General features: G+C 39.8%; 1 protein-coding gene across 2 annotated transcripts; it reads left to right on the top strand.

Annotated features, from left to right (window-relative positions):
• The first annotated feature begins 3,849 nt into the window (after window positions 1-3,849).
• Window positions 3,850-20,727, top strand: LOC149005336 (DUF1365 family protein). Of its 2 annotated transcripts, XM_089169217.1 has the most exons (6): window positions 3,850-4,287; window positions 4,932-5,043; window positions 9,420-9,512; window positions 19,264-19,458; window positions 19,617-19,856; window positions 19,985-20,727. In XM_089169217.1, the coding sequence occupies exons 1-5, from the start codon at window positions 3,956-3,958 to the stop codon at window positions 19,848-19,850; spliced, it is 966 nt and encodes a 321-aa protein (XP_089025343.1). In that variant the 5' UTR covers window positions 3,850-3,955; the 3' UTR covers window positions 19,851-19,856; window positions 19,985-20,727. The 2 variants fall into 2 exon arrangements, with proteins under 2 accessions (XP_089025343.1, XP_089025342.1); XM_089169216.1 differs by having other exon boundaries at window positions 19,617-20,703.
• Window positions 20,728-26,015: the final 5,288 nt, after the last annotated feature.

Below are 26,015 nucleotides of genomic sequence, written 5' to 3'. Positions count from 1 at the left end.
AGATCTGGTTTTAAGACGAACAGGGGCTTCAGACCCAAGAAATCAAGGAAAGCTAGCTCCAACATGGGAAGGGCCTTACCTGGTGGAAAAAGAAACAAGACCGGGATCATATCGACTGAAGAGAATGGAAGACGGAAGCCCGATTGATCGTTCATGGCATTCCACAAATTTGAAGAAGTTCTACCAATAACCACTATAGACATCGGGTCAATTCCGTTTGTGACTTCACATTTTACCAGATCAAATCTTTCTAAGGAAGAAACAATAAATTCGGGTTCATTCCCGCTTGATCAACTCTGGTTGAAGGAACATGCATCTTTTCTCAAAGATACCATTCACTCGGGTTAATTCCCGTTTGATTAATTACTCCTTTTTTAAGGAAAATAGCATCTTTTCTCAAAGATACCATTCACTCGGGTTCATTCCCGTTTGATTAATTACTCCTTTTTTGGGGAAACATGCATCTTTTCTCAAAGATACCATTCACTCGGGTTAATTCCCGTTTGATTAATTACTCCTTTTTTAAGGAAAATAGCATCTTTTCTCAAAGATACCATTCACTCGGGTTAATTCCCGTTTGATTAATTACTCCTTTTTTAAGGAAATAGCATCTTTTCTCAAAGATACCATTCACTCGGGTTCATTCCCGTTTGATTAATTATTCCTTTTTTGAGGGAATTTACATCTTTCCTTAAAGATACCATTCGTATCTATGCTTATACAAATCACTCGGGCTTATCTCGATAACCCCCAAGAGAAACTTGTTTGGTAGCTTATGAACAACAAAAATGGAAAAAAAACTTGTTTGGTAGCTCATGAACAACAAAAATGGAGAAAAAACTTGATTCATTCAAAAAAGATTACAGTATTCAGCATCAAGACTTAATCAATTTTCACTGAAGGACTCCCGGGAAGGTCTTCTTCAGCAGCTGGTTCGGTCGCACCCTCTAGGGACTCCAAGCATGCCTCACGTATTGCGAACCTTGGGTCTCTCCCTCGCCCCGATCATGCTCTTCCGCGCTCACTATCTTCTTCCCGAGCTATTGTTCCTTCATCTTCACCTTCCTCTCTTACTCGTCTTCGAGAGGGTTGGAGAGGGTCATATAGTCCATCACAAGATCCCCAGCGGACGTCTCCGTTCATCGTCTCCCCTCTCCAACTCCACGAGGTCCCCCTTCTTAAGCAACTCCATACCCTCTCCCTCATCTCATTTCCTCGCCCTCTCTGGCCCTCCTCTTCATTTTCTCTCTCTCATTCTTCTCCCACCCCTAACTTCCCCTTCACTTTCTCTCTCACCTCCTTTTACCTTTTACTTTTGGAAAGGACACCCTTTCCTTCTCTTTCTCTTCCCTATCTCTCCCCCCCCTCCCCCTTCCCCCTACAAGAGACTCTTCACAACACCCCGTATCCGAAAAAGATTCCCTAGATTGATAATAGTGATTCGAAGCTCCCCTTCATTAAAAACTCCCTACCCTTTTACATCTTGTGGCCTCATTTACCCTCCATACTCCTCCCCGTTAAACCGTCCCACCCAAAAGAGGGGCCCTCCCCTTTCAAACCCTTCCTCCAAGCCTCTCTTGACCGCCGACCGGGGGGCTCTCCCTTTTCTTTCTTTCCCCCCCTTTCCCCCCGTCTCTCTTTTTCCCCCACTCTCCCACATGTACACAAAACAAAGACTTACTCGCCCCACGCCCCCTCCCCCCCCCCCTTTTTACTATGTTCCTCCATGCCTTTCCCCTCCCCTTGGGGACCACCCGTGTTAAAAGGTAAACCCACTCGGGCCCTATACCCATAGAAAAAACCCAGTGCCCCCTATTCTTACAAAACCCCCCTCTACCCCCCTCCTTCCCTATGAAAAGATCATACAGCTCCCCGATAAGCATCTTACGGGATGACCCCTCCTCCCGCTTCCATGTACCGTATCCCTCGATCAAAACTACCCAAGAATCTATCAATATCCCACCGTGTCGTCCTTCACTTTGCCGGTTGTTCCCGTTCCATCCTTCATCTTCAACCTCCGCCGCGTGATACATCTCCGGCTTCCGGACCCCTCCCCCTCCCCTCCCCCCTGCCCCTCCCCCCTCTCCGCTCACTCCCGCGCCTTCCCTCCCCACCTTGATCTCATCATATCCGTCCTTTGTTTTTTCCCTCATCAAGTTGCCGCTTCCCCCCCGTTTGATCGCTACCCCCGCTCCCCCCCCCTACCGCCCTTGTTCCGTGCCTAACCCTCTCAAGCTACTTTGGCTCTTGCCTATATCTCCCCAGGCTCTTCGCGCGTCCGCTCACCGGAGCCCATTTATATTCAAGCGTACACTCCGATCCTCTCTACACCCGTCTTCCCCCCCGAGCCCTTATGGCCCCCCCCGCCACCCTCCCCCCCCCCCGCTTTATCCCCATTAAGGTTTCCATATCCCGAGGAGTCCTCCCGGCACACTCCCCAACCACTTGCTACCCGAACCCAGCTCGAGGGCTTTCGCTTGCCACGTTCCCTATCCCTGTCTCCTCCCCCGTCCCCCCGCCACGGCCCTCGTTGCCGAGCATCCATGACCAAAAGCGTAACTTCGCCACGGGTATAGCAATCATCCCTGTTATGGAAGGTCAACTCAGCAGCTGATTGAATGGGACCAACGACAAGGGAGCATGATCCGAGGAGAGACATCAGTTCTGGTCTGGCTAACTTACCAAACACATAAAAGGTAACACCCACACTATAAATGCAGAGATCTACCCCTCCGGTAAGAGACCAATACACTTTGAGCATAATCTTGTGTAGCTTTTGCACGAGTCTTTGCTCCGCTCATTATCTGACTTAGCCATCGGAGGCGGCTGCCCGGCACACCAGCCGGCCCGCATCTAACCTTTCTTGCAGGACTCATCGTCCCGGATACGAGAGGAGGCTCAGTCGGATCCGGAAGCATAATTGATCCGCATCAGTTGTGATTCTTTTTTTGAAACGAGTCTTGCTTTTCAGTTCATGGGGTTGAACAATTTCCTATTAGTTAAAAAGAAGTCTTGTTGTATCCATTACGCTGGAAACTAGGATTCCGTGTAGAAGTTGTAGAATGTAAAAGTGATTCTTTTCATATCAAAGGAATAATATCAGTTAACACCATTTAGCTTTTTATTTTCTCACAGTTTGTGGACTATCAGAAATCAATAGCTACCAATTCATGTTAAAATGGCTGGACTCAACTGCTTTTCCTTTTACAAGGTATAAATTTAAATTAACTTGTTCTGAATTTCCTCTCCTTTTCTTTTGCCTCAGGTGGTAATTCAATATTACTTCATCTGTGCTGTTATATTCTTGTATCAATACTTCTGTCGAGGTGTATTTAGACTGTTGTATCTGGATTTGGGTCAACAAATTTTATCCCAGAAGACAAAATCCATTGTTTGATACCATTTCCTCAGATGGTGTTCTAGGTGTTATTAGTGAAAGGCATGGAGAGATGATGTATATGAATTAGATTTTGCATCAAATCTAATGAAGCATAAAAATTGCTGACTTTGAATAGTCTTTTAACTCTTAAACTTGAAAATAGGACATGCATGCTTATGTTGTTTAAGAATCCCAGATTTTGCCCATAAAATGCAAAATAGAGAAGTGGATGGACAGACTTGCATGGCATGTACAATAGATGCTAAAGTTCCAAAATATTTTTTTGAAGGAATATTTAGGGCATTATCTGTCTGATATTGCCAGTATTATTAATCAATATTCAATCCGACACGATTTTGTTATCAAAAGAAATCCGACACGATTTTCTGTAAAAAATACCAGTTCCGGTACCATGAACAGAAACTGTCTCCCTTGTTAGGCATGGACAAACATGTAGAAGGCGAATAAACTCAAGATTATTTTTGGGTACAGAGACGATTTTTTATATTGGGATAGGGATATTGTATATGCCGCCGGAAATGTGAGTACAGGAAGCGCAAGCGAGAGAGACCGCATATGGAGGTGGTGTACCTATTGTGCTCCATTACCTACTATTCCGTGACATCTTCAATTCTTTCTCTCCATCTCCTCTTCCGATTTCTTGTACGAGCATTTGACATCTTTGCTTCCTCTTCTCCTCCACCACTCAATGAGGAAAAAGAAGAAGAAGAAGAAGTAGCTCTGTATGAAGGTTCGGTTTGGCATGAACGTAGGCGTCCTGTTCATCATTCCTTTCGATACCCAGTTCGATACGCCCTCATCGATCTTGATCGTGCAAAGCCCGACATGCTTCTCAACCACTTGACCGCTGATCAAGCTCGGGAAATCACTGGAACCACCGGACCCGTGTAATTTACCTCTCTCTTGTTCTTTATCTGAAACGTCGCTATTGCCTTGTTTGGTATGTCCAGCTTCAGTTTCGTCCATGAATCTTGTACTGGAATAGTTTTATATTTGTGGGTATATGATTCGTTATTATTATTTTGATTTTAATGTTTAGTGTACCGGTGAATCAACCGAATTTCAGTAGTTGTAAGTTACAACTAGTCTACACCACTTCAAAATTGAGTTTCTCTAATTTATCTCCGAGTAGATAATCATAATGTACCTTCAAATGTCGGTCGTATGCGTGATTCAGTAGCTATCCTATTTCCTTCTCTAGTTCTGGGAGAATGGGATGATGGGGATTTGTTGGGTTCGGGCTTGTGAGTGGCCATTTGGACTTTTTGAGTTGAGGGGCTGGTTTGTTCTCCTTGAAGTGATTACTATGCTTTCAGATCCAACATGGCACTTATGAATATCGATCGGTTGTTAGATATCTTAGTTTACCAATTTCAAACTTATTATCGGGCTAGAACGTTGGTTGGCCATCTCGTTTCTTCTTCTTCTTCTTCTTCTTCTTCTTCTTCTATCTTTTGAATGTTAAGATTTACTCATAGCTTCTAGAGTCCAGGTTAAACATGACATTCATCTGCATTCATGTTTTATGCAGGTTCCTCCTGACAATTCCTCCTAGTGTTGGATATGAACAAAACCCATTGAGCGTCTATTACTGCTATGATCTTGAAGGTTCTAATCAATGCTTGAAGAAGTGCATTGCTGAGGTGGGTTACAAGCTACAATTTCATTTTTGGTTGGAAATCATATATGCATTTGTGTGTTTTGTGATTTAGGCAAAAGATAATTGTATCTCTTTTGTGTATCTTTAGATATGATGCAATTGCTTGTCAAGCCTGAAAATAAATTGTTTGACCAAATTGTTGAACATGGCTGTACAGTTTTCTACTGAGAATGTATGGCATACAATGCATAGGGGATTATTCAGTGGCTAATCAGAAGTCATCATTTACATTTGTCAGTAGTGCCTAACAAGTGAGCATGAATGGCTTCTATGATAAATTTAAGCTCTAATCAGCCCTTTGGATTGGGTTTATTCCAAAATTTATTCTATTTGAACTATACTAAGTAGTTTCCCACTTATCCAATTCATTAGAGTTTTACATTCCATATTTGAATCGTATAAGCAGTTGTAACTAGTTAGTAACTTATGTAACAATGTAAGTGGTCAAGTAGATGTGGCATCATGGTAGGAGTCCATGGAAGTCAAATTGAAAAAGAGGAGTCAGACGGAGTTATGGGGGAGATGGTGCTTTGGTATGTATCCAAGTGCCATCCTATTTAACATTGGTAGATATGAATAAAGAAAGGACATGATTATTATCCTAAATTTTCTCTTGAGAAGAGAATGCAGTTGCAAGAAGATGTCCAGCAACTTTATCTGTAAAGCCCAAAATCCCTATCCTTTACTCTCTCTCTCTCATCTTCCCTAATTTCCCTCTCTATTATATCTCTTTATCTTCCCATATTGACCCTCTCTGTTGTCTCTTTATCTCTTTCTCTCCATATGGTTTCTATCTTTTCTTATTCTTATTGGATTTGCTTGTGAAAGAGTAATTCTGTAAATTATAGACATTGTTTTCCTTTTTTTTTTTTTTTTTTTTGTTTTTGGGGGGGGGAATGTAAGGAATTTTGAATTATCTGATAAGGAATCTCAGAAAATGAAAATATTGTTTACTAGAAACCATTTGTTAGGTTAAGGTAGAGAGTTGCCTCCCTCCTTAAAAAGATAAACACCCATAGATTCTGTTAAAGGTCAGTCAATTAACTTGAGTTGATTGTTCCCATTCATACATTTGATCATTTCAGAATTTAACCAACTTATACAGTAGACAAGTAGGTTTCTTCGTTTCTATTATTAGTATCACCATCATTATCCTCATCAAATTCATCATTTTTGAAGGGCATAAAATATTTTGGCATGAAAACAGTACTAGACGTTAAATTCTTTATCTGTGAAGTTCCAGTAACCATATTCGTGGAGCATTGTTGCAACTATCATAAGTGAGGATCATCTGAAGGAAGGTAACTTTTGACATACTTCAACTTCATGTTGATGAGAGTTTGTTTCGGATTCATCAACCCACATATTTTCTTACTTGATGAAGGGAATAGTAGCTTGTAAACTGGACATTCATTTAGTGGAAGACATTTTGGGTGAGATAACTAAAAACTTCAGGTTTATTCATCCAAAAAAAAAAAAAAAAAAAACTTCAGGTAAAATGGTTGCTTCATATGCCTATCTTTAATTATAAGACTGCCTAAATACCCTTATCAATATCTGAGGGGGAAAGAACAGCTGCATCATCGTCTTCATCTGAATACTCTTCGCCCACGAGACAGAAACCCTACCGAAGAAACAAATATTGAAGAGATCTCTAAGTACTGGTATTGTCAAAACTCATCACCAATAAAATTCGTGCTGGGGAGATTAAAGAGATGATTGCTGGAGGGAGGGTTCGTAGCAGAGCAGGCAGCATGAGGCGAACAGGTTTGACCCCTTCCTGGCTAAAACCTTAAAGTGAGCCATCTGGGGCTGGCCAAACCCTAAAGAGGGTGTTTTGGTGAAAACCTAAATAATTGCTGGTTTTTATTTTCAGAATTTTCTCTTTTATTTTCTGAAGAGTTTCAGTCAGGCAGGCAGTCTAATTTGAGTTAAATAAGTCCTTGAGTCTTTAGTTCTTTTTTATTCCAGCACATGTCAATTAGAGTTTTTAATTAAATAGAATTTAGCATGTGTCAACTGGAGTTTTAGTTAGTAGGATTTTATTTCAGCATGTGTCAATTAGAGTCTGTTAGATCTTTTATTGACTGGTCGGTTGAGATTAATGTGGTGGGATCTTAATTTATAGAGGAATCCGACTTAGAGTTAGGGTCTTTTAGTAGGTGTTAAGTACCCGAATGCAGTAGCTTAACAATGGTGAAACGACACAAGGAAGTAGTAGTAATAATAAACTTCTATTGAATGCTGAACTAGAAACAGAGCACACTACCAGCAGTAGGTGTACCTACAGCTACCTGAGAGCAATAGCCCTCACCCTTACTTCCCCAATAACTCAAAAGCATACCTTAACCTCCTCTCCCTTCCCCTTATTAATAGTAAATACTTACCTACAATATCCCTTAATAGAATCACCCCCAAATCCATTCCTATAAGGCAGTCTATATCTCTCAACTATTGCCTTCCATTCGTGGCTGCTGTGCAGCAGATCTTGTATCTCTCTTGCCATGCCTGCGAGTATAGACTCGTGAGATAAGGGGTCTATCACTAGGCTAGAAATAACATATTATTTCTTTGTATTCCTTAAGTCTGATTATTTGAATAAGAATATTGAGTTTGAGGACTGTGATTCCTATTTGAGGGGGCCACAACAGATTTACAGCAAAGTTCTTCTTCAAGATCAGCAACCTACTCAGTCAAGCACTATTCTTCAGAAATTCCAGCAAGGTCTCAAGGTTTCCAAGTAAGTATAGCCATCCCAGCCCCTTCCCCCTTCTCCCCTCCCATTGCAAGGCTCCCCTATCCCTTCCCCTTCACTCACAGCCTCCCCCGGACCCTCCCTCCCCTGTTTGCGCAAGTCACCCAACCCCCCCCCCTTGGCTGCCATTAATAAAGGAAGGACATGATTATTATCCTAAATTATCTCTTAAGTTTCTCTTGAGAAGGGAATTCAGTTGCAAGAAGATGTCAGACAACTTCATCCATAAAGCCCCAAATCCCTATCCTTTAGTCTCTCTCTCTCTCTCTTATCATCCCTTAATTTCCCTCTCTAGTATCTATTATCTCTTGTTATCTTCCTATATTACCCTTCGCTGTTATCTCTTCATCTCTTTCTCTCCTATTGTTTCTATCTTTTCATATTTTATTATTATTATTTGATTTTTTTTTTTTTTGGGGGGTGGGGTGGTGGGTGGGTGGGTGGAGTGTAAGGAACTTTGAATTATCTGATAAGAAATCCCAGAAGATGAAAATATTGTTTGCTAGAAACCCATTTTTCAGGTTAAGGTAGAGAGATCCCTCCCTACTGAAAAAAAGGAAGAAAAAAAAATCCATAGTTAACTTGATTGTTCCTATTCATTGCCATCCATTTGATCATTTCAAAATTTAACCAACTTATACAGCGACACAATAGGTTCTTTGTTTCTATTATTAGTATCCCCATCATTATCATCATCAAAATCTTAAATTTTGGAGGGGCCATAAAGTATTTTGACATGAAAACAGTACGAGACTTCGCAATCTTTATCAGTGAAGTTCCAATAACCATATTTGTGGAGCAGTAGTGCAACTATCACAAGTGAGGATCATCTGAATGGAGGTGACTTTTAACATATGCATTTCAACTTCATGTTGATGAGTGTTGTTTCAGATTCATCTAGCCATATATTTTTCTTACATGATGAAGGGATATACACATTGTACAGTAGATATTAGACATTTTAATTGGACATCATTTAATGGAACACATTTTGGATGAGATAACTAAAATTTCGGGTTAAGTGCTTACTTCAAATGCCTATCTATGCCCCTAACCATCCCCTCACCCCCCACAGCAAAAAATTAATAAATTGGCTAAGTTGTCCTCATGTTTCAATAATTCAAATGTAACTCTTATTGTATTGGTCAATGTAAATTTTGGACCTTTGACCAAATTTCATTATGCTGCATCCAAGAGAGTTGCTCTTTGAGTTGCATAAAAATTGGTGCCAACTTTAAATTGGAAACTCCCCATTTTGGCATAGCTATCATCATGTCATCAATTCATATGATCACACTTTGAATTGCGAGAAAATTTGGTGCCAACTTTAAGATGGAAACTACCCATTTTTTACGAAGTTATCATCATGTCATCAATACATATGATTATAGTGTAAAATGAGAATGTATAGAACAATACTCTTCTTGGTTCTTTTTCCATATAATATGATTTTTAGTGTTTTGGTTTGACATTTATGTGAGCATCTTTGTTTGGATGAAATTAATTGTTTATAGTTGCTGGCCAATTCCATTTTGAAGAGGCTCTTTGTGCTTCAAAATCCCTTTGTCTCCTTGCTAATCAATATTGTGATTTATAATTTGTAGGTAACAAACACACCATGGGGTGAAAGAGTAACCTTCATTTTCAGCCCTGATTCAGATTTAGTGGCAAAGCCATTGCATGTCAGTCCTTTTATGGTAAGATCTCTTGCCTTGGCTTGGGTCAACTGGGTTTGTGGTTGATTTCTTTGGTCATCAGCTAATTATCTTTCATTCACATCAGATATTTAGATTTTTAAGTGTCTAAGTATTACATCATATATACATTATTAGCATTATCTTTTCTTTAGGATTCAGAATTGTTATTATGTCAAAGATCATTTCTTTAGGATTCATAATTGTTATTAGAGGAAATTATCTCGACACCCCATTTATGTTTTAAAAGCAAGACACCCCGAGTTGGAATTGAATAATACATATTAGTCCAATCCATTAGTGATTACTGTTAAATAATCATTTTAGTTATTTTGATTCCAAAAATACTCCTAATTATATATAAGATGACCATAACATCCCTACCCTATATTGTGTTTGTCTTCCTCCTGTCTGTTCATTCTCTTAAAACTCTGATTTGTCATTGAAAACCTAAACCTTACTTGGGAGCAAAGTTCGAAATATCGGTTGGTGTCGTTGTGTCGGTGGCTAGCGACACTACCGACACGGTGACACCAATCGATATTTCGGGGGACTTTTTGAGGGGGTTCGATGAAAAATTGACCCCCCATTTCGAGGGGCATTTGGGGTCATTTTGGCCTGAATTTCGACATGTAGCCTAATTTGAGGGAAACACATTGGGAATGTTATTTTGACCTAAAACATCACCTAAACTAATGTTCTTAATTGACACATGTTGGACTATATACGGGCGATAGCCGCGAAACTAGAAGTCGGGAAATTCATATAAACCAAATCATCTAAAGTCTACAACGTGATATCCGGCAATAACGAAGCAAGATCTACTCGTAGATGTTGAAAATCGAACCAAAATATGGTGAAAAGTGCAAGAAATAAGTGAGAGAGGCTTTGGAGAGGAGAGAGAAATTCGGTTGAATCTATTTAATTGTCGACATTAGACGATATATCGCCGATAAATTGGCGATAATATCGTCAACAGTCGAAAAATCAGTCATCGACGATATATGGTCGATATTTTGAAAAAATCGCGTCGCTGGGGGGGAATCGTGTCACCCCCCAGCGATAGGGCGATATATCGCCTGCACATTGTATAGAGCTTGTGAGATCCTGCGGCTGAGTCACTTAATTCGATATTGTAACTGCATCATTTAATCTGCAAATTCCTAATTCTAACCCTGGAGTTTTTCAATTCACAAAACCCTAATCTGGGTAGAATGTTGATTCCAGAATCCTAGGGTCAAACAGCAGTATGTGGATCAAAATTAGGTGGAGTTTTGATTTTGAGAAAGCATACTCTAATGTGAGATATAGAGATTAGAAGGTTGTATGAAAAGTCTCGGAAGCTAGATGAGAAAACCCATCTTCCTGAACGTTGGTCAATTACCATCTCCAACTGCCCAAGCTTCTGAGCTACTTCCACCATGTCTGACGACATCACCTTGTGATACAATATGGATAGAAGCATTCCCGCATCTTGCTGTTGTGTCTCATCCCATATTTCCAGCATTACTTTTGCCACCACTGCCACTACTTTCCTGATGCTCCCTCTTCATTATTCTCTCTTCTAACACAGCCGAACAAAACCCATAAATTTCTCTCACTAAAGAATCAGATTCTCTTCCCAAACTCATAGAGGATGAAAAACCTGATCATTTCCCTTAATTTATTGGCGGTGGTTCCCTTAATTTGTTGGTTTTTCATTTCCTTTCAGTAATGGAATATGCTGGACAGGTTCGTGCTCCAATGATCAGAACTGAAGAAGCTAAAAATTATTTATCATTTCCAAGAAAAATTGTAATAACGCTGTTATGCTGTGCCCATTTTACCTGAGAAATCTTATAAATCTAGTACGTTCATCGCCTTTGACCCAACTCATTGATGATCCTCTGGTTCAATCTCATTCAGATTGGAAGCTCCGGTCAAGCTTCACGGAAGGAAAGATGCCAATGGATATGATTGTCTTTTCATTTTTATTCTCCGTGCTTTACGGGAAGTGTAATGTTCTTTATCTTGATTATTAACCGTTCTATCAGAAAAGGGGACATAGAAAGGGGTTTCAATGCATTGAGGCTTTTGTTTTGGGGTGTCAGAGTAATTTGCTCTTGTTATTATGATGTTAGGAGACAGACTATTCGACAGTGAAGGTACATGCTTGACTGGAAATCTTTCACTGTTTAGAGTAAGATGGTGGCCTCAAAGGGCTGCACATGTTCGGCACATCTACATGTGGCAAGGTCAGTCTAATTCTGTCACCACATGGATGGTTCCATGATTTTCCATCCTAATTCTGTCTGTAGCAGATGAACTGATCCCTGCTGATGTAAACTGTTTCTAGGATCAACTAATGAGGCCCCAAAGGGCTTGCCAATGCCCTACGGCCCCACCAGCAACCCAGAGGATTTCGACCGACATATTGGTAATTTTGATCAACTTTGTGTGTCCTAGGTCTAGGTCCCAGTAAATCCAGTTTGTTGTTTGGCCCTAGATCTATTTATTTTGTTTTATTATTTATTTATTTATTATTATTTGATTTAGTATTTTGAAAGTTTTTGCAGAGTCCTAGTCTAGGTGATATTCCTAGTTATGTTGGGACCCCTAATTTGACCACCTTGATTTCTTTTATTACTAGTCCATATCTACTCTTAGAATTTGGATTGGAGTCCTTGAGTGTAAGTTATGGAGTTTTCTTGTGCAGATCTTAATCAATTAGTAGTTAGGAGTTAGATTTGGTTAGTCAGTCAAAGTTCTAATTGGTTTTTCAAATTTGAGTCCTTTTAAGTGTTCTTATTTGAGGTTATAAATAAAGCCTTCTTGCTCTGTAATTATTAAGTTGTATCGAATAAAATTATCAGTGTTTGGAGACAAGGAAGTTGTGGCTTCCTTGGGAGGGCCACAGAGGATTTAGAGTGTCTTCTTCTTCAAATTCAGCAAGTGTTTTTCAGTTCCAGCAGTATTAATCTGTCTCCAAGTAAGTACAAACCCACCCAGCCCCTCCTTAAGCTCTTCCCCCTTCCTCTAGACCATTTGCAAGCCTCCCCTCACCTCCCTAACTTAATTCCAGCAAGTTGTGCTGCTTAGAGTGTGGGGATTATTAGTAACCAGCGACGGATTTTTATTTGCAGCAGCAGCTGCCTGCTGCTGCCGACGGCGGTGATTTCGCCACATCATTGAAATTTGAATGGACGATTGAGATTAAAAAGGAAGATTTTATGTGTTTACATTTTAAGATTAAATGTTTTTAATTTACAAACCAAGTCCCTCATTCACTGATTACCCAAAACCCTCATTCCAGACGGAGAAATCTGGAGATGGGTTTTCTTCCTTTGAGCTTCTTTTGTCTCATAGCTTTCTCCAGTAAGTCACCTTGAAACAAAAGATTATGTTTTGCTTCCTGTTTTGAGATTTGATTCTTTGTCAAACTCTGTTTTTTTTATGTTTTTTCTTTGGCAGATGCAGAGGTGTCAAGCAATATTGGGATAAACTATGGGCTTCTGGGCAATAATCTACCTTCCACATCTTGATCCATGAAGCTCATTAAGAAACTGAAAGCAGATACCGTTAAGCTCTACGAACCAGAACTCAAAATCCTCAAAGCCCTTACTAAAACCAATTTTGAAGTAGCTGTCATGATTCCTAACCAAATAATCTCAAACATCTCATCAAATCGAACCCTAGCAAACGAATGGGTCAAAATCAAATTTGTCCCCTTCTATCCCAAGGCCAGGATTCGAACCCTCCTCGTTGGCAACGAAATCTTCAGCTACTACACCGACGAAGACAAAACCTGGTTGGATCTCCTCCCAGCGATGCAAAGGAGGGACTTGGTTTGTAAATTAAAAACATTTAATCCTTAAAATGTAAACACATAAATCTTTCTTTTTAATCTCAATCGTCTGTTCAAATTTCGATGATGTGGCGAAATCACCGCCGTCGGCAGCAGCTGCCTGCTGCTGCTGCAAATAAAAATCCAGCAGCGACTGCTGTTCCTTAAGGCAGGTGCTCTTGAATATAGGAGTGGAATGCAAGCTGTGCTGCAGGCAATTCACAAAGGACTCTATCATCTAACCGTCAAGAATACCCATGTGGATGAAGTTTGGTAAAAATCGAGAGGGTGTCTTGGATACTACCTAAACCAGTGAACGGCACATGGCCTCTTTATTCCCTCCCTGTTCCCTTAAACATTTCTGCTCAGGCAGCTAATCTGTCTTTGTGCAAATTTAAATCCCCCACTTTACTTCAATAATGTATCTACCTAACAACTCAGATTGCCATTAGGCCTATTGATATTAGGAATGACCTATGCAAGTTATGTAACTGTGTTTTGTTTTAGTAATGAAGTTGTGCTTTTTCATGATCAAAGTTGGAGAATTCTGCAATTCATCTTCAACCTACAAACCCTAATTATACAAATGCCTATGACACCCTAAAACCTCAACTAAACATTAAACCCCTTTAGGGTCAACATCTCCCACTCCTCTTCTACCCCTACCTAACCCTAGTTGACTTTCCTAAGAGTCCTAACCCAAGTAGGATTCCCAAATCAATCCCAACCACTAAGAATTAAATCAGAAATTATAAAACCTCAACTGCAGCCCCTCCCCCACCCTGACTGGAACCCTAGATCCTTAATTTCTAAACCCCAACATCAATTTTCAGTTCTGAAATTCAATAACAGCAGCAGCCGAACCCTAAGCCTCTTCTTCAGTTCAACCCTAAAAACCCATAGACCTAACCCTAGACCTAAATTCTGAATCTGAAATCAATACATTACAGCAAGCTCTAAACCCTAGGACCAAAGACCCTAGGTCCCCAGCCTGGCCAAAACCTATCCTACCATTAACCTGACCCCATTACCTATCCTTGTATTACAAGAGACCTATATTGAAGGCAGTTACAGCCCTAGAAGACTGCTGATTCTATGGAAGAGGATCCTGGAGTGAGCCCAATGCTAGGGCAATAATGCTACAACCCAGACCCTGGAATTTGGTTTACATCACCTCCTATAGTCATGAATCCACTCTTCTGTCCAATGCCATCTCTTCAATTAGCTTTAATTGTTTATCTCATTGCATCTATCTTATAAGAAGGGGGGGGGTCTTGTTCAGGTTGGTTTATCCTATTTCTCTAATGTCTGGACCATTATTGTTCATGTGTTTCTCTATTTATTCCTTTTACATGTAGATTCATCTACTTCGGAGTTTTGGTTGACCGGTACATTATAGGCCTGCCTATAGGGGTTCCCTCTGCCCCCCCCCCCCACCCCAAATTTTGCTAACATGATGTTCTGGACCTGTTACTTTACCTTGACTTACGATTGACAGCTTAAAAGGGACAACTGACACTTAAACAAGTTCATATAAGTCAAAGAACTGAAAGAATGAGGAAATCCTATTCCAGCATCCCTATACTGACTAATTGGGCTAGACTACTAAAGCAGAAAGTATTTACACTCCACAATTAGGACCGTAGGATATTGATGAGGATACCACTCAAGAATTGATGTGGCTACATGTCAGTTCATTACAGTAGATGACTAGCATTATGTGCTGTTCTTTCTTCTTCTCCATTTTTTATTTATTTATTTTTAATTCTTCTTTCTCCCTAGAGCGTTAATTTAGCAAGTACTAGAGAAAAGAAGTGTTGCAAGTAAATATATAGATATAGTTAAGGATATGTATGATGGTTCGGTGACTAGTGTTAGAACAGTGGGGGGACAAAGTAATGAATTCCCGATAACAGTTGGGCTACATCAAGGGTCAACTTTAAGCCCATATCTATTTGCACTAGTAATGGATGAATTAACCAAAGACATTCAAGATGAGGTCCCCTGGTGTATGCTTTTTGCGGATGATATTGTGTTGATTGATGAGACCCAAGTGGGGATTAATACCAAATTAGAATCATGGAGATTAGTTTGGAATCAAAAGGCTTTAAACTTAGTAGATCGAAGACAGAATATTTAGTTTGTAACTTTAGTCATGATCGGCCAGATGATGAGGTGGTGATACTTGACGATAAAGAGATTCCTCAGAGTGATTGTTTTAGGTACCTAGGTTCAATCATAAGTAAAAGAGGTGATTTGGAAGATGAGGTTTCCCAAAGAATTAAAATAGGGTGGATGAAGTGGAGAGGTGCGTCCGGGGTCTTATGTGATCGGCGTATTCCATTAAAGCTTAAAGGAAAATTTTATAGGACCGTTGTTCGACCAGCTATGATGTACGGTGCAGAGTGTTGGGCTGTTAAAAAGAATCATATAGATAAACTCAGTGTAGCAGAAATGAGGATGCTAAGATGGATGAGTGGCAAAACTAGGATGGATAAGATAAGAAACGATCATATTAGAGTTGGGCTGGGAGTTGCTCCCATAAGTGATAAGCTTAGAGAAAGTCGTTTGAGGTGGCACGGCCACGTTCAACGGAGACCTATAAATGCTCCTGTACGGAGAAGTGATATAATCCATATTGAAGGAACTAGAAGAGCTAGGGGTAGACCTAAGATAACCTTAGGAGAAGTGTTGAGAAATGATATGTATAGCTTAGGCCTTGTATCTAGCATGGCCTCGAACAAAACTGATTGGAGGGCAAGAATCCATGTAGCCGACCCCATTTAGTTGGGACAAGGCTTATTGTTGTTATTGTTGTTGTTGTAATTGAAGCCAGAAATCTACATACTAATGTTGTTAAGGGAGTACCTATTTCTGGAGTATTTAGTTTTAGGCGCTTATCATCTTCTTTTCTCTTTTTTTACCCCATCTCCTCATTGGGTTTAAAAAAAATATTAGGATTTGGGAGATGGAAGCGAGGAGCAAGTAGACAAGGAAGGAAAGAAAGCACAAGTAAATCAATACAATTCATAGTCTGAAGCCAAGATGATCTTCTTCCTCTTCTCTCTTTCAAACTCTACACCCTCAAAAACAATATCCCTATTAGATTATCATATTCTCCTGAGCCCATTTTTGTTTCTTAAGTGCCTTCCATTTGTGCTTTTTTTTCTCCTCTCATACAACAGCCCATATACCCCGATGAATCATGCTGGTTGCTAGGATGAAACTGGTTTGTAATTTATTGTGGTTTACTATACCTATCCTGTATCAAATTAGGTGTCAGAGAGTTTCATAGGGCTTGTACATGGATTAGCATGGATGGGCTTCCGGGCCTTAAACCTGATTTATTGGAGAGATACAAGTGCTTATTTTCAGCAGAGGCTAATTCTACCCATACTTTGAGAATTGATGAGGACATCACTAGAGGGTTATGTGGCCACATATCCCATTGTAGCTAGATGAGTAGCATTATGTGTCATCTTGTGGTTCTTTTTCTATTTCATGTTTTTATTTGGCTTCAGAGTTTTTATGTACTAATGTCGTAAGGGATTGCTGGAAAAGTTGTTGTCGGGGAGTAGTTATTGCTTGAAGTGTAGTTAGCAGGGAGTTTGTCTTTTTATTTTTATTTATTTATTCTTTTGTCTTTTTATTTTTTATTATTATTCTGGTTTCCCTTTCCATCTTCCGGTTTTGGGTTAAATTGATAGTATATGTAGATGGAAGAAAAGGAAGCAAGCAAAGAAGAAAGGAATGAAAGCATGAATGATTCTATGCCATTCTTGGCGTGAATCCAACACGGTGTGGATCCAGGGATGATCTTCTTTTTTCCTTCTTCAATCAACTCTTCCTCTGTTTCAAACTCTATATGTAGAGCAAACCCTTACTGCTAGATCTCTAATCCGGGGGGGGGGGAATTGGTTGTTGTTTTCTTCTATCGTAACCCCATTTTAATTTCTTAAGTGCCTTCCATTTGTTCTTCAAATGCAATATACCCCATATACCCCAATAAATCATACTTACAACTAGAATGGTACTGGTTTATGGTTTAATGTGAATTTCTCAAACCTGTCCTACATTAGATTAGACATCTAGCAACAAAAGAAGATTGATGGATGAGAATCGAAGGTTTAGGTCAAGCTCAGGACCCAGGACCTAGTCAAATGGAGGAGTTGAGGTAATGGGACAGTACTCCAGGTTTGATGGTGAACCAGGGGTTAGATAAGTTTCTATGATAGAAAAAACAAAATAGAAAAAGGTTTTGTAGGTGTCAGAGTTAGCAACTACCAGAATCAAATGAACCACTGGACAGCTCACCACCAAACTAATTCCATAAGTAGGGGTTGATGACTGGATACTCTCTCCAAGTATGTCACCAAATTGATGGTTAGATTGAAGACAGGAGCAAGACTTGAAATTGGTAAATGAGACATTTATATAGTAACTTAGGGGTTGCACGGCAATGCTAAAACACCAACTCAAGACAGTTAATGTTCTCATTTTCTTATTATTATTTGTTTTTCAAAAAAGAAATGGAACAGGAGTTGTATGTGTCATCTAGTCTGTTGGAAGAGAGCTTTTTTCTTCTTTTTTTTTTTTTTTTTTTTTTTTGGGGGGGGGGGGGTGGGGAGGTGGAGCATTTGAAACAGAAGGGCTGGATATTATGAAATCTTGGTCCTCCAGCTGCACCACTGCCACCACCACCATGACATCAACCTCCACCTCCACACTTTTCCGATTGATGCATCGATGATCTTATGTAATGACTTAAATAGTGCTCTGAAATAAGTAATGAGAATGTGTAGGATGACATTTTATGCACTTCGATAGAAAAGAAGAAATACTTCAGTAGTACCATTCTATACATGGTTCTTTTTTAGTTGCAGAAATATCTTCTTCTTTTTTTTTTATCTTCTAGGTTTACCATATGTTTTTCTCTTTTGTAGTATTCTTAAATAGCATAAACACAAAAACATTTCTGATTCAGGAACAAATTTGAATAGAGACTTTGCTGTATGCCCCCTTTCTAAATGGTACTGAAACTAACCATTAAGACTCTAGCTTCTGGTTGATGGATGTGGCTCCCACGATGGTAGAACCCCCAAAAGCTCACTAGGATAGTGGGATATGTTGATGAAGGATAGAATGTTGTCGCAAGTAAACTTCAAAACAGTGGACCACAGGGTAAGTGGGTGGTTGGGTGCCTCCAACAGTGTTGTGTAAGTAAATCTTTTTTAGTAGTTACTATTTTTATTATTTTCTTTTCAGAGCTGGTATACAAAACTTTATGTTGTGAGTGGGGCCAACTGTCTCTCCCACATTTTTGAGATCAATCAATACTGGCAAAGGGGGCTTTGAGCCTGTTTGTTGTGTTAAACAGTGGAGAGGTCAGATGCCCCATCAATTCGTGATAGACTGACCAAGACATCAGGTAATTGGGAAAAGAAAAAAAAATGGAAATTAGTTGTGGCCTATTACTTCTAAGTAATCAAAATACAAAGTGATTGCTCACAGCTACCACTATCTAACAAAATAGAAACCTCGATATGTAGACCGGGATCCGAGTTTTGAGTGAACCAGCTCACCCACTTGGCCTGCACCAGGAAAGTCAATTGAGGGACAATTAGCCTAAGTTTTGGCCTGTTTCTTCTTATGCCTGGACTTAACTGTTTGTGGTACAGTTTGTCTACCTTGCTTCTTGTATGGAAAGGCCTCATCACAAATGGAGGTTTTGAACCTACCAATTAGGATTCTCCATCCTCTCTAATGCTGATATCAAGCCAAACTTTTCTGGCATGGACTAAATAATATTTTTGAAACCTTATCGCCGTCTGCTTTTTTCTAGTTCTTTTCATAAATAATGCCCAGTCATGTAAATCAGGTCTTGAGAAGTTTTGGCTGGAGGCTTACTCCTTGGCGACCTAAAACTTGCAGGATATGCTTGGGAACTGGAAGATGAAAGCTAATGCACCTGGCGAGCATGTTTTTCTGGCAATTTCAGTTCAACACCCAGAGCTTGGTGACTACTTCACGGCTACTTTGACAGCAAAAAGAGTGGCATCCACATCTGATAGGGTAATATTCTTCTGGTTGATGCCTCAAAAGGTCGCAGTCTGGATATACTGGCAGGTTTGTATCATGTTCTATCAATTCAGCTCAGTAGATAGAAGTATTCTAGGAACAAAATTGGGAAACTTGTAGGCATGGTTCCAGTGTTGTAGATTCTTCGTTAATATACATTTTAATGACTACATCTGCATTTCTTTCTTTTTTGGAAATCATTTTAGGCCCTTAAGTTGTGGTGGAAAAACGTATCCTTCATACAACATCCAAGATACTTCAACCCAAAATACAGGGAAGAAGCTTCAATGCGCAACAGGGAACTGCAATGCTGTCAGGTTCTTGGAAAGGGGAATGATACCCGTCATCAGTTTGAGAGCAGTCACTCTGCTTGTTTGGATGGCATAAATGGTAAAGATCGATGGTGTGTTTGGAGAGATGCTCAATGGCCATGGTCATGAACATATGTGAGTTCACGTTTAGCGTGATTTCTCTGTCCTATTCATTACATCATGTTTTCTTATTCTGTTTCAATACGAACAATTTGGGTAATTGAATGATTGGAGATCATTTTTTCTTGTTTTATTTCAATAAGAACAATTTGTGTAACTGAAAGATTGAAGAAGAGCTGAAAATAAAAAGAACGGGCAAGAGATTGCTGCCAGGCTGCTGCATGGCCCCTACACCAATATGCCGAGCTGCTAATGAAAGCATACATAAGAGCATCAACACTGATGGGATTTTATTTCTCGGGTAAAGAAAACTGAAAAAAAAGGGGAACTACTAAGGTTGTCATTATCAACTTCCAATTTCAACCTTTGTACAATAACAGTCATCCATCCTCTTTTGTAAAAGGATTTTGTGTATAAAATCCTATTATTCAGTATCAGAGTTGTCCAGGTAACAAATTTGACTATTATAGGGAAGATGGAATGATGTGAAATTCTTAGAATTTCTAAGCACTCTTGTGAGGATAATTCCTGGATTTAGGTTCAATATAATCCAATACCGGTATCAATATGACCATATGTTTGTGAAATTAGGTATTTACAAGATGAGAATACCAGTTTGACGGTTCCAAGGATGGTGTGTAACTTCATGAGGGCGTATATAGGTTAGATCAGGAGGGTGTCCACATCTCATTAGGGGTGTTTTGGGCTTCATTAAGATGATCTAAGTATGTGTTTTGTGGGTAGATCCTGAGAATGCCGTTCTTTCTTAAAATTGTTTTCTGGCATTCTCATCAAGGAACGATGGATAGCCCCAACTCCTACTACAGAAAAAGGTCTACTACGCTAAAACATGCCTTAATATTTAAATTACAAAAGATAAAAAGAAAATGTTAATTGTTATTGCCCCCTTGTACTGTAACTTAAACTACTAATAGAACTTTGTTATTTATGAAATTACTATTGGCCCTCTCACTTCTGGCGGTATTATGAGGCTCTTAAGGTTGGATTCGTAATATCCATTGTTGCCCTTCATTTGAATTAAATGTGCCAAAAGATGAAATTACCCTTATTTAGAAAAGCTAAATGAAATACCAATATGTTGGTCTTATATTCTTTGTCATTTTGGATTTAAGAGTTACATCCTAAGGGGATGATTACAACCTGATGCATCCAAAAAATGACCAACCTTCGGATTCCTGCAAAACAATGTCAGATGTGGGCGACTCTACGTTGGGAAGCTACCTCCGAAAGCTAAATCAATCAGCAGAGCTTTGGCTAGATGTAAAGTTTAATTGAAAATGGAAATGGAGGGAAACGATTCATATACCTCTAACTTAGGTGATACTTTAGTTTATATAGAATTCACTCTTATTCTTGATCGTCGGATTTATTCGTAATCTTTCTTTGTAGCCGTCCAATTGTAGGGTTTTTCTCCTTTTATCTGAGTTAGTTATTGTTTCTATGTAAGGCACGATCGCATATCCTAAGTTTGATGGGAACACGTTTCTTTGTATAATTGTCAGGTTCCTTCACACTTACGACACCCCTTAGTTCAGCTCTCAAACCGGTCCCGTCCAGGGTTCTTCAACCGATCATGGTTAGACCCGGTTGGCTGTTATTTTATAGTTATCATGAGCCCCCCAGGCCAATTGATCAAGATGAAACGACCAATTGCTTGGTTTGTTTTTTTTTTCTCAATCATGAACCCTTGAGATGGTAGGTTGAAGTCTAAACGTCACATCGCTCTTTAAAACGTCGTATTTATTATACCCGTCTGCGCAACTATACGTTTCATTGAGCCGCACTCATCTATCGTACTTCGTGCCATAAGCACCACATGGCCCTAGGGAACAAGCGCCATCATGATAGCCTTACCTTCGAACCATCTTCTTCATCCCACCGTTGATTATGGGTTAATCTTATTCATTGGATCATGTCTCGAATAGCCATTTGAACTCGACCTTCAATTTGGATGCATCTCATTCGTACAAGCTATTTTTCTAAGTCTATTTAAATCCTTGCTCAAGTTCATTTCTCTTTTACTTCGCCGAAATTGCTAACCTCTTGCGTTTGAAGAAATTCCAATGAGTCTACATGCGCCAGCTGCCTCCAAGCTCTTCGTTCCAACTTTGCTTTCTCTCATACTTTCTACAAGTAAATTCTCTCTACTTCTCTCTGCCAGTTTTTCTTTTCTTCTTTACCTTTTGAGACCGATTTTATCCTCTTCGATCCTACTGTTGAACAACCTGTCTACCCCTTTTTTTGCTTTTTTCTTCAATCATGGGTAGTGGTAAAACCACTAATGATGACTCAATCGATCGAATGATTGATGGGGAAGACTCAGCTAATCAATTCACCCCTATTGCTTCTGTGGACCTCTCTAGGGATAGAAACATTAGGGTGACCGACTGTTGGTTTGGTCCTTCTGCTCAATCCTCCTGTAGAGGCCCACAAGGAAACCCTCATGAAGATGAGGCTGTTACCTCATCTCCCACTCCCCAGAAACGAAAAAACCCTTCTAAAGCTTCAGTCAGCCACCCCCAACCATCCAAGAGGCCCTCTCAGGGTCCCAATTACATTGTCTCTCTCCTTCATTGTGAAGAGATAGACTCTGCTTCTGATTTCTATTCCCTTACTTTTTCTTATCTCCTTCGAGTACCAAATCCGAATGAGAGGGTTAACTCTAACTGTAACAACCCTCGTATTTCTAACTCGGGATCCGTATTGCAGGTCCGAGTACCCAAAGATCTAGTTGGAATAAGTTATGGAATATCTAGATTGAAGTCCATGATCCATACCTGAGTCCATGGATCTGAATTCTACTGATGAAGAACATGCCTTATTGGGAAGCCAAGGAAGAACTTGTATAAATCCTAGTGGACTGGGAAAGTGGATCACCAATTAGAGTCAAGGCGTGCTTGAAGATGTTTGGAATCAAGATAAGTTCTCCCCCACATGTTGTATAGGGTTAGGTTTGAGTTGTGGATCAATCCCTTGAGCAAAGCACCCAAGTATTGAAAAGTACTAGGGGGCGGTTGCAACCGCCCCAAGCGACCGCCAAGTCTGCTTGCGGGGTTTTAACCCTATTTTCCCCTAGTCTTCTATATATAGCCACTCTCGAACTTTTTACTCATTAATATATTTGGAATTATGGCTGAGGACGGTTAGGAGGCAGAGAACACGTGTTGGAAGGTGAGAGAAGCGTTATTGGTGAAGCAGATCCAATCCTCCGTCAGTTTAGCAAATCTTTTGGAGGTAAGCTGATCTCACACTCTCTATATTCTTTCCTCAACTCTTTGAATGGTGTGGATCCATCCACTTTAATGTGTTGGTAGTGAGTTAATTGTGATGGTTCCATACATCATCAGTGATCTTGATTAAATCATGTTTGAAAACGGATCCTTGCATCCAAATAAAGAATAGATCTAATTAAAGGAAATGATTTGAATATTGAATCATTAGAATTCTAGGGTTTTGTTTTGTGCTGATGTTGTGAGCTCCTGAAGGATGAATTCGGTTCTCTAGACTTTCTTATTGTGAGGTTCGATTGCAATTATAGTAGTTTTTACATATCTACAGGTAAGGATACACTCTTATATATATGCAATGATATGCTCTATGATGAACTGTTTGATTACTTAAATGCATCATTGTTCTTAGAACTTGTTGTAATAGTATGATTTAATGATTTGTAGTTGAATATATATTGTGGATCATGTTTAGATGTATTTACATTACTTTATGATGTTGAATGATTGGATATAAAATGATGAGTTATGATGTGTTGTTGTGACAATCCCCAAAAATCTTTGTTGTAGGTCCGAAGACCCGAAGTCAAAGTAGAAGACAGTTGTAGGCCATCTCAGTTGAACCCATTGAGTCTAATCCTGAGCCAATGGAGATTGGTGATGGAGTTCTTCCTATGGAAACCTTGTCTAACTTTGAGAGGAAGTTGCAGCTTGTCAGTGTTGAGCTTGTATGACGGATTTGAGTCCTAGATTGACACTTTTTGGAAGGTCCTATTGTAACAACCCCCATATTTCTAATCCGGAATCCGTATTGTAGGTCTGATAACTTGAAGGTCAAGCCGGAATAAGTTGTGGAGTATCCGGATTGAAGTCCATGATCCACATTCTGAGTCCATGGATCTAGATTCTCTTGATGAAGATTCTACCTTATTGAGAAAGTGGATTTCAGGTCAGAGTCAAGAGGTGTTTGAAGATGTCGGATTGAAGGTAAGACCTCCCCCACATGTTGTTTAGGGTTAGGTTTGAGTTGAGGATCAACCCCTTGAGCAAAGCACCCAAGTACTGAAAGTACTAGGGGGCGGTTGCTTAAGGTTGTTGATTGGCCAATCAACCGCCCCAAGTGACCGCCATGGTCTGCTTGCATGGTTTTGCCTGAATTTTCCATGTTCCCTATATAAAGCAAACCCCCGACCTTACTCATTATTTTACTCGAGATTGTTGATGTAGACGGTTAGGAGGCAGAGAACACGTGTTGGAAGGTGAGAGAAGTATGGATTGTGAAGTGGAACCATTCCCCCATCTGTTTTGTGAATCTAGAAGAGGTAAGTGATCTCCATTCACTCCATTCTCTTCCCTCATCTTTTGGTTCTATTCATTATCAATGAATTTGAGAAGATCCTGTCTGAAAATGGATCCTTGCATTCGAATAAAGGAAGGATCTAATCAAAAGGAGATTAATTGAATTATGAATCTTTAGAATTTTAGGTTGCTGATTCGCACCTTTGTTATAGACTTCTTAAGAATGAAATTCGGACTTAAATCATCCCGAAATCGGATTGAAAGTCAAAATTTGGGACTTGCAAAATGTCTATAACAGGGGCGGTCACTTATGGCGGTTGCTTGACCCAAGCGACCGGCTGGGCCACAATAGCTATGTGAAGTTTGTCTTTGCTCTGATTTGACTCATGTCTTCAATGTATTCTTGCAACTCTATGTTTAAGTGTTCTCTGAGTTTACTGAAAGTGTTGTGGGTAAAGTATAATTGCATTCTAGTAAGCTTTTACATATTTACAGGTAAGGACACACTTTCTTATTTATATGTAATGGCATGCTATATGATAAATGGTATATTTCTTACACTCTCCATTGATCATGTAACTTGTTGTTGTATAAGTCATTGATTAATGTTGAATGTATGTTGTTTATGATGTTTGTATATACTTTGTTACATTGTAATATAGACTAAATGGTTATGATATAATGATGGATGATGTGATGTAGTTGTGATGGAAAGGTATCCAATTGGGTATCCATTGCTTGGGATATTAGAGGGCTGTGGTATGGGACACATGCTCACTGATGCCTCCAACACTAACATGACCGCTATATGACATACTTAGGAAATCTAGACTGCATGGGTAAAAACTCTTACATGCTACTACCCTTTCGGTAGGGGAATTGAAGCCGGATGACCTGTGATAATGGTGATGTGACTCTGATTCATCCTATAGCGGTAACCAGTCCGTGAGGAGACTTAGTGGTCCACTGTTGATCATACAATGGTAGGGTTGCATATGTTAGGGTTTGGGCTCATGGACATCCAAGGAGCGGCTAGGGAGTTGTGAGGGGTCATGAGAGCATTCGGCCCAACAATATGTGGATGACCATAGGGTTAGGGGATAGAGTCCAACAACGGTAGCCAGTCCGTGAGGGTTCTCATTCCTAGGTAGAGAAGGATACGGAACTGAGTTGGTTGGTGCCATAGGGGAAGTATCTGGACTTCATGTAGTATGTTATTGTATGACCTTGCATTGGATTAGAAACCCTGACATGCATCAGTACTCATGCCAATGGTCGTGGTAAGAGAGTGTTGACTTAAACCCTAGCCATGGTTGATTGATGAGGACTGAACCCCTTTACCTGGGATCTCAACAGAGGTAATCAGTCTGTGAGGGATCAGAGTGATTAGACCTACCTAGAGGAGGGTTGGTGTTATATCTTAAAGCATGTCAACTATCTAGAGACTTGCATAGTTAGATCTTAGCATCATTCATACTTTTGCATATCATTCATTTCATATATGCTTATTTGGATTTGTTGTCATATGTATGAGAAATGTGTTATCCTTACTGAGTTCGTCAGAACTCATTCCTTTCTTTGTATGTTATATTATATTGTAAAGATGGTATTGCAACGAAATTAGGAG

This window comes from Hakea prostrata, chromosome 9 (genome assembly GCF_041222555.1).
Source record: "Hakea prostrata isolate BN-2017 chromosome 9, UWA_Hpros_2, whole genome shotgun sequence".
In the NCBI taxonomy this organism is placed as follows: Eukaryota; Viridiplantae; Streptophyta; class Magnoliopsida; order Proteales; family Proteaceae; genus Hakea; species Hakea prostrata.
Note: the sequence above shows the minus strand (reverse complement) of the source record. Positions and strands in the feature narration are given on the sequence as shown.

What these genes read in the sequence shown, in the direction of transcription:
- LOC149005336 (XM_089169217.1), top strand. Translation starts at nt 3,956, where the DNA reads ATGGAGGTGGTGTACCTATTGTGCTCCATTACCTACTATTCCGTGACA. An exon ending in TGCATGTCAGTCCTTTTATG is followed by an intron (nt 9,513 to 19,263) that starts GTAAGATCTCTT and finishes TAAAACTTGCAG; the next exon opens with GATATGCTTGGGAACTGGAA. An exon ending in CAGTCTGGATATACTGGCAG is followed by an intron (nt 19,459 to 19,616) that starts GTTTGTATCATG and finishes AAATCATTTTAG; the next exon opens with GCCCTTAAGTTGTGGTGGAA.